Source organism: Schistocerca piceifrons, chromosome 2 (genome assembly GCF_021461385.2).
Source record: "Schistocerca piceifrons isolate TAMUIC-IGC-003096 chromosome 2, iqSchPice1.1, whole genome shotgun sequence".
Lineage (NCBI taxonomy): Eukaryota > Metazoa > Arthropoda > Insecta > Orthoptera > Acrididae > Schistocerca > Schistocerca piceifrons.
The window spans coordinates 881,376,082-881,392,836 of record NC_060139.1 but is presented as its reverse complement, the minus strand read 5'-3'; the positions used below and the strand labels follow the sequence as shown (position 1 = coordinate 881,392,836).

Below are 16,755 nucleotides of genomic sequence, written 5' to 3'. Positions count from 1 at the left end.
ATAAATGTTCATGAACCTGAAAGAAAATCAGTCCATAAGTTTAAGCAAACGCTATCAGCAATACAATGAGAATCAGCTTAATTTTTCAAGGAACTCCTCGACAGAATAGAAGGAGTGACCCATGAGGAAACTCTTCAGTTTCGATTTGAAAGCGTGTGAATTACTGCTAAGATTTTTGAAAATTTATGCATCAGTATACTGCACACCTTTTTGCACAAGAGTTAAGGAAGTCCGATCCAAATGGGGGTTTGATTTCTGTCGAGTATTAACCGAGTGAAAGCTGCTTGTTGTTGGAAATAACCTAATATTGGTCACAAGAAACGACAATAAGGAATATAAATATTGAGAGGCCAGTGTCAAAATACCCAGACTCGTGAACAGAGGTCGACAAGAGGTTCGTGAACTCACACCACTTATTGCCCGAACCGCCCGTTTCTGAGCCAAAAATATCCTTCTAGAATGGGAAGAGTTACCCCAAAACATAATACCATACGACATAAGTAAATGAAAATAAGCAAAGTAGACTAATTCACTGGTCGAAGTATCACTCACTTTCAATACCGTTCGAATAGTGAAAATGGCAGTATTAAGTCTTTGAACAAGATCCTGAACGTGGGCTTTCCACGACAGCTTACTATCTATCTGAACACCTAGGAATTTGAACTGTTCAGTTTCACTAATCATATGCCCGTTCTGTGAGATTAAAACTTCAGGTTTTGTTGAATTGTGTGTTAGAAACTGTAAAAACTGAGTCTTACTGTGATTTAACGTTAGTTCATTTTCTACAAGCCATGAACTGAGGTGTAAGGAGTAAGGTGGATTACTGATGTCAGATTGGCATCAAATTTCACCATAACTCTGCCCAACGCCACCTTGGACGTGTCATACAATGGGAAGATAGTCGCAGCCCCTCTTGCCAGCAAACAACCCTTTTCTTGACGCCTCCGCGATGGAGGTTAGAATTGCGATGCCCAGCGTTGAAATCGTGCGATTTTCTTATGTGTGGCCGAGGAAAACATTTAAGAAAAACGCCACTTACAACCAACACTAGAAGGCCACAGGGTGTGAATGAAACCATCCCTTGCCTTGATGATGTGTTGACTGCCACATGTAATGCAGTCGGAAATGAAAGTTCAAAGTGCGATGAGCAAAAGGACAACGTTCTTGACAAACTTCGATACTGCTGACATCCCACAGATGCTTCAAACGATCTCTACAGACATCGTGGACCTATAACAACCCTTTGGAGTGCAGTGTGACAGCGAGTTTTTCTCTGGTGTACCATACAGAACTACAAGGGTCCGTTCAAAGTCGTTCGACGAAATGTTAACACTATTTGAAGCAGCAAAGGGTGTTTTTTTTAACCGTCCTGCTTTGCACCCTCCTGTGGCGTGGTTATGGGGTATGTAACATCGACACATATTTGAATAAAACGGCAGAGGGGTCTCTCTATAACCCCTCAGTTCGGCAACATCCTCAATGCCACCCTCGCGTTTGTTGAGCACTAAAAATGTACCATTACAGAGAGAACGCGTGACGAAGGTCATAGGTGCCTACAGGTATGCAACCACTTGACACTTCTATGTTCCGCGATGCCCAGTAGCAGGCTTCCTCTTCTCCTGATGGCAAGGCGATGGTTTACAAGGCTGTTTTCTTGATACTATTTGATCCCACACATGTTATGTTGATCAAATTGTCTTAGAAGCTTCTTTCATGTGACACAAAAAAGTAGATAGATTAGAAAAAGAGTCGGTGTCGTAAATCGGCGACAATAAACGATAAAAATTCCTTGCGAACGTCAGAAAATATACTTCATTATTCACTATAACTTGGCGAAAACCGCACCTTGATATATTTATCCATTCTGGGTACGTATATCTGGGGTTATCTGCTTTAGCTGCTTCACCCTGGACAGCCGGCCAGAGTATCCCAGCGGTTCTAATACACTCCTGGAAATGGAAAAAAGAACACATTGACACCGGTGTGTCAGACCCAACATACTTGCTCCGGACACTGCGAGAGGGCTGTACAAGCAATGATCACACGCACGGCACAGCGGACACACCAGGAACGGCGGTGTTGGCCGTCGAATGGCGCTAGCTGCGCAGCATTTGTGCACCGCCACCGTCAGTGTCAGCCAGTTTGCCGTGGCATACGGAGCTCCATCGCAGTCTTTAACACTGGTAGCATGCCGCGACAGCGTGGACGTGAACCGTATGTGCAGTTGACGGACTTTGAGCGAGGGAGTATAGTGGGAATGCGGGAGGCCGGGTGGACGTACCGCCGAATTGCTCAACACGTGGGGCGTGAGGTCTCCACAGTACATCGATGTTGTCGCCAGTGGTCGGCGGAAGGTGTACGTGCCCGTCGACCTCGGACCGGACCGCAGCGACGCACAGATGCACGCCAAGACCGTAGGATCCTACGCAGTGCCGTAGGGGACCGCACCGCCACTTCCCAGCAAATTAGGGACACTGTTGCTCCTGGGGTATCGGCAAGGACCATTCGCAACCGTCTCCATGAAGCTGGGCTACGGTCCCGCACACCGTTAGGCCGTCTTCCGCTCACGCCCCAACATCGTGCAGCCCGCCTCCAGTGGTGTCGCGACAGGCGTGAATGGAGGGACGAATGGAGACGTGTCGTCTTCAGCGATGAGAGTCGCTTCTGCCTTGGTGCCAATGATGGTCGTATGCGTGTTTGGCGCCGTTCAGGTGAGCGCCACAATCAGGACTGCATACGACCGAGGCACACAGGGCCAACACCCGGCATCATGGTGTGGGGAGCGATCTCCTACACTGGCCGTACACCACTGCTGATCGTCGAGGGGACACTGAATAGTGCACGGTACATCCAAACCGTCATCGAACCCATCGTTCTACCATTTCTAGACCGGCAAGGGAACTTGCTGTTCCAACAGGACAATGCACGTCCGCATGTATCCCGTGCCACCCAACGTGCTCTGGAAGGTGTAAGTCAACTACCCTGGCCAGCAAGATCTCCGGATCTGTCCCCCATTGAGCATGTTTCGGACTGGATGAAGCGTCGTCTCACGCGGTCTGCACGTCCAGCACGAACGCTGGTCCAACTGAGGCGCCAGGTGGAAATAGCATGGCAAGCTGTTCCACAGGACTACATCCAGCATCTCTACGATCGTCTCCATGGGAGAATAGCAGCCTGCATTGCTGCGAAAGGTGGATATACACTGTACTAGTGCCGACATTGTGCATGCTCTGTTGCCTGTGTCTATGTGCCTGTGGTTCTGTCAGTGTGATCATGTGATGTATCTGACCCCAGGAATGTGTCAATAAAGTTTCCCCTTCCTGGGACAATGAATTCACGGTGTTCTTATTTCAATTTCCAGGAGTGTAGCTACAGTCTGGAACCGCGCGACTGCTACGCTCGCAGGTTCGACTCCTGCCTCGGGCATTGATGTGTGTGATGTCCTTAGGATGGATAGGTTTAAGTAGTTCTAAGTTCTAGGGAACTGATGACCTCAGAAGTTAAGTCCCATAGTGCTCAGAGCCATTTCACCCTGGACATATAAGGATGAGACATTGTATAGCTTTTAGTTTCTTTGTGGCCTACCGAAAGTAGGAAGCTGGAATTGAGGGTTTGCAGCAAATTCTGTTGTTGGGATGATTTGTCTTGGCCAAAAATAGGTAACCCCAGCGTGTGAACATTTATTGTATGTGTGTGAAGATTTCCAAGAAGAACGAGCTGACATCTACATCGCGAACCTAAATAGAGATTTGGCTATCTGTAACGAGTGAATATATCGTGTGCAATAATGAATTAATGTAGTCCGAGATCAACTAAATTTTACTGTATTAAATTTTGATGTCACATTTGCAATCTACAATATTTAATTGCAATAGCAGCATGCATGGCGTAAATCATCTCCTCTGTAAATACTTTAATTTCATGTTGAATACCTGTTAATTATGCTAAAAATTGCGTGTAATAAAGATTTTTATCATTCTATTTGCAGTCGAGCGATTATAGGGTATCTCGTGGACAATTATGCCGAGGATGATTCATTATACCCACGGGATCCTAAGCGAAGGGCAACTGTCAACAGGATGTTGTTTTTCGATGCTGGAACACTCTGGATGAGCTACAGTGATTATCAGGTAAAGTGTAGCTTAGACTCTGCTAGGTGAACTGTGGGCCGTTAAATGTGGTTTTATTGTTAGTTACTAATTTTTTTCAAAATGCTTGTTTGCGGTTAAAGTATGTCTGATACTTGATAACAGAAGCAATTGCAGTAAGTACTGAACAAAGCCACTGCGAAAGTTGTGTGACAAAAAGGTAGGTCCAACGCCTGCTGTTGCTTTTGGATATAAGTAACATTTCGTGGATTCCGTCCTGCAAATGTAATTCCAGTGATGTCAACCATTACATAAGCGCCAAACTAAAGATATCAACACTCCCATCGTCCAGATGAATGAAGACTTTATTCTTTTTATGGGTGCAAAATGTGTGCCTAAAACGAAATGTGGAGAAATCCCAATTTATTATAACATCAGAAGTTTCTTAGTCCTCCATTCCATGAAAACATGCTCTCCATTCTTCTTGAAATTGAAGAACGTGGGTGTAACTCTAGATGAGCACTGTAAATGAGTAGGTATGTCATTTCAAATAGGCAGATACACTGTCACTAACTGCAGGAAGTCTTGTGCTTGAATCTGTTCTCTCCAATAGCTGCTGAACATGGACGGGTTAGACAAAAACTTCGAAATACCGCGTGAAATGAATGCTTGAACATAAATGTAGAAGTGAGCCAAACGTGCAGGTTACGCTGTTGTATTTGACAACAAACGGCACATACGCAATGTCCTCAATACGTTGCAAGTGTCAGTCATGGTCAGAACAAATTTCTGTGTTGTAAGTGCATTACGTCGGATCTCAGTGCATTCGAACATGGCAAATTGTTGGTGTTCGTATGGTGGGTTCTTCCTTGGTCAAGTTTGCCAAAGTGTTTAATGTTTCAAAAGGCACTGTATAGAAGATTTATACCACATACAAGGAAAGCGGAAAAATATCATCCGCTGTCACAATGTGGACGAAAGTTTGAGTGATCATAACGGACGGTCGTGGAAGAGGATTGTGATCAAAAGTAAGATGGCGACTACGACAGTTGCAAAAGTGACGAAAGAACTGAATGTTGTACTCCCGAGCAATACGAAGCACCATAGCAATACGAAGGGAACTTCATAAGCAGCGGATTGCAAGGCGACCTGGAATTCCAAAACATCTCCTGTGATGTAAATGCCCATAACAGGAAAACGTTGTGCCACAGTCATAAAACCTGGGCTGTGGGGAAATGGTAGAAAGTCACTTGGTCGGATGAGTCTTGGTGCACACTTACCAAATTCTGGCAGAGCTTATGCCCCAAGAGCTAGACATGATAGAGGTTGGGTGATTATTTTGGGCAGCTCTATAGTAGTATGCCATGGACACCATGGTTTCTCTGTAAGGTCACATTATTGCCAAGGATTTGTGACCATTTTGGCTGATCAGGTACATCCCATTGTGCGATGCTATTTTCAAAGACTGTAGGGCTCTGTTTACGCAGCTCACATCGTCCAGGACTGGTTTTGTGTGTGTAGGGGGGGGGGGGGGCGGGGGAGGGAGGGAGGGAGAGAGTGAATTGTAGCATCTCCTCGGCCACCAAAGCCACAACATCTCAAACATGACTGATTCTTTGTGATCAGCTTCGAAGAGAAGGGTGCCTGATCGCTATCCACATTCCAACATTGTTACCTGACCTTACCACTGTTTTGCAGGAAGAATGTTAGTAGATTCCCTCGAAGACGAGGTAAGATTTGTATTTATGCATTCCAAGACGACTGGAAGCTATTCAGAACGCTAACTGTTTTCCTACATCATATTCGGGGTGGTAAAGTGTTGGGTTTTTGGTGTTTTCCATATTTTTGAGCGCACCCGGTCTTTCGATAGGATGTGACAAGTAAAACTGTGGAGTCACTCGTTCGTTTTGCGGAACCTCCACGATTTAACGCGCCATGAGTAGTGGAAACTTTAAGTGATTAGAACTGAATACAAATTTTTGTGCACATTACGTCTGCAACATCTTCCTGTTCAGACATGTTAGTGTTTCATTTACCTGTTTAGGCTGGTTGCAGAAGTACAAAATACATGAGTATAACCACTCTTCCTACTTCATTGGCTCCTTGGTGTGTATGGCGCCGAGTAATGCGAATCACAGATAAAGTATCTGTCATTTAGTCACAACCCCAGCACAAGGTGTTACGTATCAAGCATTCATGCGCTCTCTCTCTCTCTCTCTCTCTCTCTCTTTCTCTCTGTCGTGCGCGCGTGCACGATGCATATAGTGTCAATGCACGTGCAGTCCGTGAGTAGAATGGGCAAGGTGCGTGGTCTATCTGAATTTGACTGAGTTTAGATGGAGATGGCCCACAGGCTTGGCACGAGCATTTTGAAAACTGCGCGACTTGTCGGGTCTTCAACATGTGGCAAAACCACGCCCAGACATCACGGGGTTGGGCAGCCACACATCATGACAGATGTCTGACGTCGTAGGCTGGGCAGACTGGTAAACCAGCACAGGCGGAAAACTGTGGCGGAACTGACATCGGACTTCAATGCTGGGCAGAGTAGAAGTGTGTGTGAACACGCAGTGCAACCGGTGGCGGATTTAAAAATTTTGCGCCCCTAGGCACACCATATTATACCCCCCTCCCCCCACAGAGCATGTTTTAAGTAATAACTATTACCCGATAACTTCACAATTGCCGTTTTGGGTGGGAGCGCTGTGAACTGTTACCGTATTCTGCCATACGTTGTTCTGAAGGACGCATCAGTGGTCTAGTCGCGGTCAATCAAAATGCAATGTAGTTCCTGAACTGTACTTGTACGGCAGCAGATAAAACAAACTTAAAACTCCATTGTGTTAACACATTCTTCTGTCGAAAGACAACAGAAACGAACACAAGGAAAATAACTTTTCTTTTATGGCCTACAAATTCAGCAGAGCGTGTAGGAGACAACGGATTTTTTATACATTCACTTTTAATATGTTCTTTTACACGAAACCGTTGATAATGAAAATAAAAAAATTGTTACACGATCTAAAAATTGAAGCGAATGTGCCGTACATTAGAAAGTAATATGAACTTAAAATTAAACTGTCGCTTTACGATCTAATAACTTGAATGTGTAGCAGATAAAAAAACACGTTCGGTATTAATACGTGAGTCTACAGGAAAGTGTAAGAAATGAAATAGAGATTTCGATGCACGAACTAATAACTAAATACAGACGAACAAACACAGAACTGGACTTGCTATTACATAATTTTACAGACTAGTGTGGAAAATTCAAATTTGTTTTATAATCTAATAGTTAACGTGTAAAGCATTAGGATCTGTGTAACTAGATGCTGCATAATAAGTGTACACAATACGTTTAACCACGTAAGGGCTGACCAGTTTTGTACTGCAGCTACTGCTCTCACCATGCTTTTTCTAACGGTATTAGCAAAACTTTTACGTAATTATCGACAGACTACGTTATTAACACTTTTTCATCTGAGCGGCGTACTCTCCGATAACGTATATTTCCGCGAAACTATAAATTTCAGCAGACGCCAAGAGTACGCATGAGTTGTAATATACTACAGTATCAATATGACTTGACTGTACAGCGCCGAGCGGCCTGGGTCATTCCAGTATTGTTTAGCATTGTCGGGCGCCTTCGGTCACGTCTGCACGTACACAAGGTTTAGTTCCGCGTTCTGCCATCGGCAATTGTAAAATAAACAGGGAATACTTAGTTTGTAAATCCAATGAATGTGCTCAAAGTTATAGTAAAAATCACATTGTAATCTTAAATATTTTAAACTAATATGAATAAATATACAAACTCACCAGTCAGGAAAGTTTGCGTCTGGCGTTTTCGGCAGAAAACTCGTTGATCATATCTTCATAGTTCAGGCGGTTGTCAATTGGGAGGTCGGCTTCGATGTGAAGAATAGACAAGGCATTCAATCTCTCCTCAGACAACGTAGAACGTAGGTGCGACTCAGTCTCTTAAGAGGCGAAAACGAGCGTACTGCGGAACAATTTTAAGTGCCATACATAGAAATATTCTAAAGGCGACGTCAACATTCGGAAACACGGGCTGTAACCTCTTTTCTAAAAAATTTGCTATTGCGACTGGTATATCCCTAATCTCAGAAGATTTCGAAAGTTCCGGAAATGTACACATTCACTAGGGAAGGAAGGCTCTAAATCGGTATCACATGACGCTTGGAGTTTTGCTGCACGTTCAGCAATATTGTCAGGTGAACAAACTGTTCTTACGGTTCCTGAAAACCGAAGGAGTCCAACAGTGTTCTATAGCTTTCCTTCCTCCTCACTAATTCGGGGTACAAGTTGTCCTACTGGGAGAAATGTTTCGACTTTAAATTTTTCTCTTCCAGTGAGTCCTTCTTCGTCGTCATTAAGTTAGCGTTTTCGTGATCTTTTGTAGGTACATTCACAGTCTATATCAGTCACAATCTACATGGATTTATTTTCATAATAGTCGAACATGCCACGAATAGCTGTAATAAGTCCTGCAAGTGATTCCTATAATTCATGCACTATTTTGGTATCAATATTTACAGATTGCAATTTCAGATTTACACTATTAAGTCTCCGGAGTATGTACTTCCAAACTGTCATCATGTATACTGTTTCTAGTCTGCTGAGTTGATTCAATAAAGCTGAAGCTTCATTTCGCACAAGTGTTTTTTTTTTCAAACGTATTGTTGGCAATATGTGTGAAGAGCATTGATAACGCCCTCCCAGTTTCCATATAGACTTACACACCCTTCCTCTCATGCTGACCAACGTGTTTTTGGTAAACTTTTTACCGTTTTACTTCCTGGTTTCGCGAAAGATAGTAATTTATCCCAGCGCTGTGTAGAAGCAGAGAAAAAATTATAAAGGTTTTGCACTACACTGAAAAATGAACTTGCTTCCTGACAACAGCTTGCTGCACTAGTTCCGACTACATTCAAAGAAAGTGCTGCACAAGGCACATAGTGCACTTTCGGATTTCATTCTCTAATGCGTGCCTGCAAACCAGTGTAGGTTCCTGACATTTGCTTGCGTTGTCATATGACTGGCCTCCACAGTGACTAATATCAATAGAATTTGTAGACGGAATTTTTAGTACGGCCTCAGCAAAGTTTTCGGGCTTGGGTCCCAGGTTTGTTAAAAACAGAAGGAAACGTTCAACAGGTTCACCATTCTCGTTCACATATCTTAATATGAAAGATAATTGATCAGTAAGTGAAATGTCCATACTAGAATCTACTATTACAGAGAAATATTTGGCCTGTTTTATTTAACTTACGGTAATTCTTTCTATTCATTCATAAAGAAGCGCTCTTATTTCGTCACAGATGGTTGAAGAAAGATAACTTCTATGTCCCTGCCCTGGATTTCCATATCGTTCAATATGCTCTGCGAGAAAAGGATCAGTCTCGGCTATAAGTTGAAGTGACATCATAAATTGGCGATTACATAATGAATGGAATCTTTCAACGTATCCACGTAGGGAAGTCCACGACTTTTTAGCTACTTCACTACTGCAAACACCCTTTTCGGCACACTGAACCAGAGACAGAAAATGGCTCAACATATGACTCGAAATGGTTATCTGTTGTTCCAAGTGACTTTTTTCTTGTTAAGAGTGATAACACAGAATTTTGGTGTTAAAGTGAAGTCTCATGATGAGATTAATATTAGAAATATTTTCCCAATTTGTAATACCATTAGTAACAATCACGGCCTTACCTCTGAGCAATTTACATGGTGCACAAAAAACAGCACAGGTGCCATAAGAGTATACTAGAAAATAACACAGTTGATTCCCCACGATTTATAAGTTTACGGTAAAATAAATTTTTGTTCAAATATCTGGTTTTATCACCTATTGATCTTCTTGAATTATAAAAATCACCGTTACAATTTTGATTAATGCCACGTTGTAAGAGAAGGTCGATTGTTGATTCATTGACACACCATTCTGCAGAATCATCACTTTCTTTTTGTAATGTGTTACTCGACACTTAGTTTTTCGTGAAACTCGAAATCAGGAACAATCTGCTTTTCTTCATTTTTAACTTTTGTTTCGTCTATATTTACTTCTTTTGCAACAGCTGCAGTGCCAGAAATATCATCCGTACTCTTGAATTCGAGGTAGAACCAGCAACATCCTTTGGGAAAAATTTATCTACTCTACAAAGCGTTTTTAGAACATTGGCTGCGCGTTGTCGCCTTTCCATCGATAATTTTCGAAATGCCACCCCACTTAATTTTACACGTTTGCTTTTTTCACTGTTATTCATGTTAAGTCACAAAATTGTCAACCAACAGCCGAAACAAAAAAAAATTGTAAAAGGAAAGGAAGTATCCAGTTCCAATCGTACTACACCACACGTGAGCACAAATATTTTTACTTTAAAGACGGCACACGAGCTCAAAGATTTTTCCTTTAGACACGGAGCGATGAACTGACCAAATCGAATTACTCGACGTAACTGTGCTATGAAAGAACGACAATGCAGAAAAATTTCATTGTCGCCTGTTTCTCTGTCAGTGAACAGTAGAAGCACACCTGCCGGCTGGAATTCGTCTCGTAAAGAAAACGTGTCAATCCCTTATTTGGCTTCTGTTTCCCGAGTCGCCGGAATTTTAGCTGGGACGCAAATATGTTCTGAATATTCTTCACACTGTCTATCTAATTTAAGAAGCAAATAATTTTTGCAATTTCTTGGAGTGAGGTGTGCTGGATCGACTCTTACCCCACTTATTCTTCCAACATTTTAGCGGTTTCTGTGGGCAGAGAAGGCAGACTACAAAGTTAAAGTAGTCTTGTTGGCAGTTGATGTGGTGTGTTGTCATTTGTCTGAACACTGCTGTTATGTCTACAAGAAAATGCACCTTTTGTACCAACATAAAACAATTATTACCTTTCCTCGAAGAAAAAAAAGCTTAGTTAAGAAATTTAATATAAAATTTGCAATGCCACGTACTATTTGATTGCACTGAGTGGGAACTTTGATATCGTGCAGGCTGAAGCACAATAAATGAGGCAAACGAAAGTTGGTTTTTCTTCTGTTTTCGGCAAAAAGTAATTAAGTAAATAAATAAATAAATAAATAAATAAATAAATAAATTTTTTAAGCTGTTGCGAAGTGTATTTCACACATTGTTAGATATTCTGCTTATTTTCTTTTCGTACAAACATGTGTTTAAAAATGTAAAACATTCCCAGTATCAAAATGTTTTGTTAAATGGGTGTCATTAAATCAAAGCTCAGATATTGAAGACCAAGCAGCTTCCACATTAATTGCGGTAATCGAGGGTTGACTTGATACTTCCCCTTAATTTCTACAAGAAGTTTAAGTAGAATCGGGTTTTACATACTGAGGCCCACACATGTTACAGCATTTAAGAAACTGTTGATTAGTTTATGACAGCTTTTCAGGGTCCCGGTATTTTCACAGGGAAAATATGGTAGGGTTAAGTAGAAGCCGACAACATTCTCGGAATAATAACGTTCAAATATTGTATTGTAGACTGCCTCCTGACAGCTTACTTCAAAATATTTTGAACAGTCATGAAGATAATACCAGACAGAAACCCAATGTTAAATTTCCATTCAGTCGCCAAGTAAACTATGTATAGTTCCAAGCTTGTATTATCAAATTTCGTTCTTAAAGCTTATTTAAACTAGCAAGTTGTTTAACAATATTAAAACATTTTGTCGTTTGTAAGAGCAGTTATTTTAGAATCTACAAGATTAAAATGAGTACAGAGCAAAACATGTCGCCCCCCGTAAGGGGCCGCCCCAGGCCCGTGCCAAGTCGGCCTATATGTAAATCCGCCACTGAGTGCAACAAACACTCGTAACAATGGGTCTCCGCAGCCAGCAATCCATGCATATGCCAATGTTAAAACCATGCCATGGGCACGTGACTATAGGCACTTGACACTGGGGCAGTGGCAGTGTTGCAGTGTCTTATGGATCCTGATACCTTATTCATCATGCCGATGGGTGGGCATGAATCCGTTGTCTTCCAGCAAAACAGTTCCCTCACACCTCTACTACGGGATGGAGACAAACTGGCTTTGGGGAACACTCATATGGGCATCCATGGGTCCAGTGGAACTCGTGCATGGTACAGTGACAGTAAACGAGTATTGTGCACTGGTTGCAGACCATGTACACTCCTTCATGACGATCATGTTTCCTGACGGCAGTGGCATTTTTTCAAGATGATGCGCCATGTCACAAGGACAGGAGTGAGATGTTGTTCGAGGAACACAGTGGTGAGTTCCAATTGATGTGCTGTCTTGCTAACTCGCTGTATCTGAATCCAATCAAAAACAACTGGCATGTAATTGAACATGGTATAAGAGCTCATGCCCCCCCTCCCCAGAACTTACGTGAATTACTTGACTTGCGTCTTCAGATACGGTACCACTCCCTCCAGCGACCTACCAGCGCCTCACTGCTCCTATGCCATGACGTGTCGCCGCTGTTATCCGCGCCGGTGATGGACATACCAGATATTAGGTAGGTGGTCATAATATTCTGGATCATCAGTGTAAACCATCTCGCTACTGCTCTTACCTCTAGTGGCTGTTACTATAAGTACATGGTGACATTATTGTAAACAAGAACCACATCTGCCACACTTGCTAGATGGTAGCCTTTAAATCGGCCGCGGTCCGTTAGTATACGTCGGACCCGCGTGTCGGCACTATCAGTGATTGCAGACCGAGCGCCGCCACACGGAAGGTCTAGTCTAGAGACTCCCTAGCACTCGCCCCAGTTGGAGAGCCGACTTTGTTAGCGATGGTTAACCGTCTACATACGCTCTCATTTGCCGAGACGACAGTTTAGCATAGCCTTCAGCGACGTCATTTGCTACGACCTAGCAAGGCGCCATGTTCAGTTACCAGGTCTTCTGAACCGATAATATTGTGAATCATGTACCGTCAAAAGCGACGTTTATCATTAATGGATTAAAGTTAAGTATCAAACTAATTACGTCCGCTTTCGGAATTCTAATTCCTTGTCATGTTCCAGACCTCACGTCAGTATAGTTCATCCCTCCTCACGCCAGCCTGCATGAGCTAAAACGCGTGCATTTCTGCCTCCTCTAGTAACACGGTGTTGGCTCTTCTGCCAACACTACCACATCAGTTACCTAGACGGTCACATACACTGTGGAAGTGAAAATAGCTTCAAGGACACATTGTCTGGCTGTTAAAGCAGCAGAGCACATTCTGATCAGCTTCAAGCACGCAGGTAAACACACAAGTCAACCGAAGCGTCCTCACTCCTAAGTGCGATAATATTGTGGTCGACTAATATTCTACATACACTGAGGCGATAAGTCATGGGATACTTCCTAATATCGTGCCGGACCTCCATTTGCCCGGCATAGTGCAGCGGCTTGACGTGGCATGGACTCAAGTTGTTCCAAGTCCACTCGATGAATATTGAGCCCCGCTTTCTCAATAGCCACCATAATTGTGAAAGTGTGGCTGGTGGAGGATTGTGTGAACGAACTGACTTCTCGATTATGCCCCGCGAATGTTGGATAGAAGTCATGTTAGGCGATCTGGATGGCCAAATCACTTGCTCGAATCATACAGAATGTTCTTCAAACCAATCGTGAATGATTGTAGCCTGGTGACATGGCGCATCATCATCCATAAAAATTCCGTCATTGTTCAGGAACATGAAGTCCATGAATGGCTGCAAATGGTATCCAAGTAGCCGAACATTTCCATTTTCAGTCAATGATCCATGTGAACGCAACCCACACCATGATGGAGTCACCACCAGCTCGCACAGTGCCTTGTTCACAACTTTATTCCATATCTTCGTGGGGTCTGCGCCACACTCGATCCCTGTTGCCAGCTCTTACCAACTGAAATCGGGACTCATCTGACCACAGTTTTCCAGTCGCCTACGATCCATCCAACACTGTCACGAGCCCAGATGAGGGGCTGCAGGCGATATCGTTCCTGCTAGCAAAGGCACTCGCGTCGGTTGTCTGCTGTCATAGCATATTAACTCCACATTTCGCCGCACTGAATAGAATGATGCTCAGGGAATTAGATTAGGAAATGAGATACTTAAAGTAGTAAAAGAGTTTTGCTATTTGGGGAGCAAAATAACTGATGCTGGTCGTTAGTAGAGAGGATATAAAATGTAGACTAGCAATGGCAAGAAAAGCGTTTCTGAAGAAGAGAAATTTGTTAACATCGAGTATAGATTTAAGTGTCTGGAAGTCGTTTCTGCAAGTATTTGTATGGAGTGTAGCCATGTATGGAAGTGACATATGGACGATAAATAGTTTGGACAAGAAGAGAATAGAAGCTTTCGAAATGTGGTGCTACAGAATGATGCTGAAGATTAGATGGGTAGATCGCATAACTAATGAGGAGGTATTGAATAGGATTGGGGAGAAGAGAAGTTTGTGGCACAACTTGATTAGAAGAAGGGATCGGTTGGTAGGCCACGTTCTGAGGCATCAATGGATCACCAATTTAGTATTGGAGGGCAGCGTGGAGGGTAAAAATCGCAGAGGGAGAGCAAGAGATGAATACACTAAGAATATTCAGAAGGATGTAGGCTGTAGTACGTACTGGGAGATGAAGCAGCTTGCACAGGATAGAGTAGCATGGAGAGCTGCATCAAACCAGTCTCAGGACTGAAGACAACAACAACAACAACTGCTTGTCTGTTAGCACTGCACTGCACTCTGTGCAAATACCGTTGCTCCCATTCATTAGTGAAGGCCTTCGGCCACTGCGTTGTCCCTGGTGAGAGATGATGATTGAAAGTTGGTATACTCGCACACTTTTGACACTGTGGATCTCGGAGTATCGAATTCCCTAACGATTTCCGAAATGGAATGTTCCGTGCGTCTAGGTCAAACAGCATTCTGTACATACCGAGCGTTGTTTTTTGTGCCCTCCAGAAATACCAAAGGCGAAAGAGTTGTAGCTTATCGTACCCCCAGACAATAAGGCATGTGTTGCGGTCAGTGTGCCTTGGACGAAAGCATTCTAAGACAACATTCACCAGCTGTATGTCGTATGTGCAGACGACCTTCACCTGCGAGCAGGCATAATCTGCTTCATTACTGAGGGCCACGGCGCGCTATCCCACGTTCCCAGTGATCCTCTGACGACAACAGTTGAGCTGTGCTTGTCGATATTGTGGTGTGAGTGGAAGACATGCTAGAGGTGTGCGTGCCCGTAATCCCTCTGCTAATAACCGGTCCGCAACATTTCGTGTTTACGCCTCCTGCCTGTACTGTGGTTCCGGCCGATGTGGCCGAGCGGTTCTAGGCGCTTCAGTCTGGAACCGCGCGACCGCTACGTCGCAGGTTCGATTCCTGCCTCGGGCATGGATGTGTGTGATGTCCTTAGGTTAGTTAGGTTTAAGTAGTTCTAAGTTGTAGGGGACTGACCACCTCAGATGTTAAGTCCCACAGTGCTCAGAGCCATTTGAACCATTTGTACTGTGGTAGCTGTAAGATTTGCCACTGCTGCCCTTGCAGTACGACGATCCAGGAGGGCGTCAGTGCTGCGTGGACGTCCAGAATCTCGGCTATCGGTGTGAGAATGTTAGTGACCACTGGCAGCAGCATTGTTCCACAACTGACGCAGCACGTCCAACTTTGGTGGCAATTCTCTGAAAGGACCATCCCGCCATTGGGAGGCGACAATATGACCCCTTTCAAACTCGCTCAATTCACTACTGGAATCATGAGTGCATCTCCATGGCATAGGTGCCTGCTTGCTTCATGGCACCACACCGAGCCTTCTGGCTGTGAGCATTACCTATTGAAGGGAAGACACAGATGACGCTCTGGTAATTTCCCACTACGCTGTTACCGGACGACGTTGACACTATCATCAGTAGTCTACTAGCCCCGCACGTGACATATGCCGCAATCGGATAAAAATCGACGTCGTCTTTCCAGGTGCACTATTTTTTTTCTGGCACTGTATTTGCGTGGATCTGTGAGCCACACAGGATTTATTATTTATATATGAAGATGATGATGAACAATGTTAGTATACATGCAGGATGGATCGCAATGAATAGCAAAAATTTTGACACTTAAAATTCTACGATGATAGAAACAGAATCAGTCCAAAAAATATGGCCTTGAAACGAGTCGTTAGAGGGGTAACTGCAAATTGATGGTTACAAGCTGCTTCAGATTTCAGTATGAAATGGTGTCCTAGTAAGTACATTTGTATTTGAAATGTAAACGCGCCAGTTTGGTCCATTACGGATAAATCGAGCACAACCAGTACCTCGGTCTCCGTGGTTACGTAACCTCCAATTCTGGGTTTTTCTGTTTTGGGCAATTCAAAAGCGAAGCGTACTGCACTGCAGTTGATACGGTTCAAGAACTGGAGCAGTGAATTGTATGGTTTTGTCAAGTTTTACGAGATGATCCCTGAGCGTTGCAAAGAATTCGTAAGTCAGTGCAGAGACGAGTATAGTATTGCATCAAAATCGGAAGACATGTGGAAAATTTCTTTCTAACAGTACGTGTACAGTACTTTGTAACGTGTAACGTGCTGTAGTAGTACTTAACGAGTATTTCTTGTTAAGGTAGACCTCAGGTGAAAATTGAGCGCATTAGATGGAGACTTAATTGAAAAATTTACGTGCTGAATA

At 43.4% G+C, this 16,755-nt stretch overlaps 1 protein-coding gene across 1 annotated transcript in view; it reads left to right on the top strand.

Annotated features, from left to right (window-relative positions):
• Positions 1 to 16,755, top strand: part of LOC124776703 (glutathione S-transferase 1-1-like) — a 97,971-nt gene that overhangs the window by 48,628 nt on the left and 32,588 nt on the right. The window contains exon 4 of the mRNA XM_047251813.1: positions 3,989 to 4,130. Within this exon, the coding sequence (XP_047107769.1) occupies positions 3,989 to 4,130 (142 nt within the window). The remainder of the gene's footprint in view (positions 1 to 3,988; positions 4,131 to 16,755) is intronic.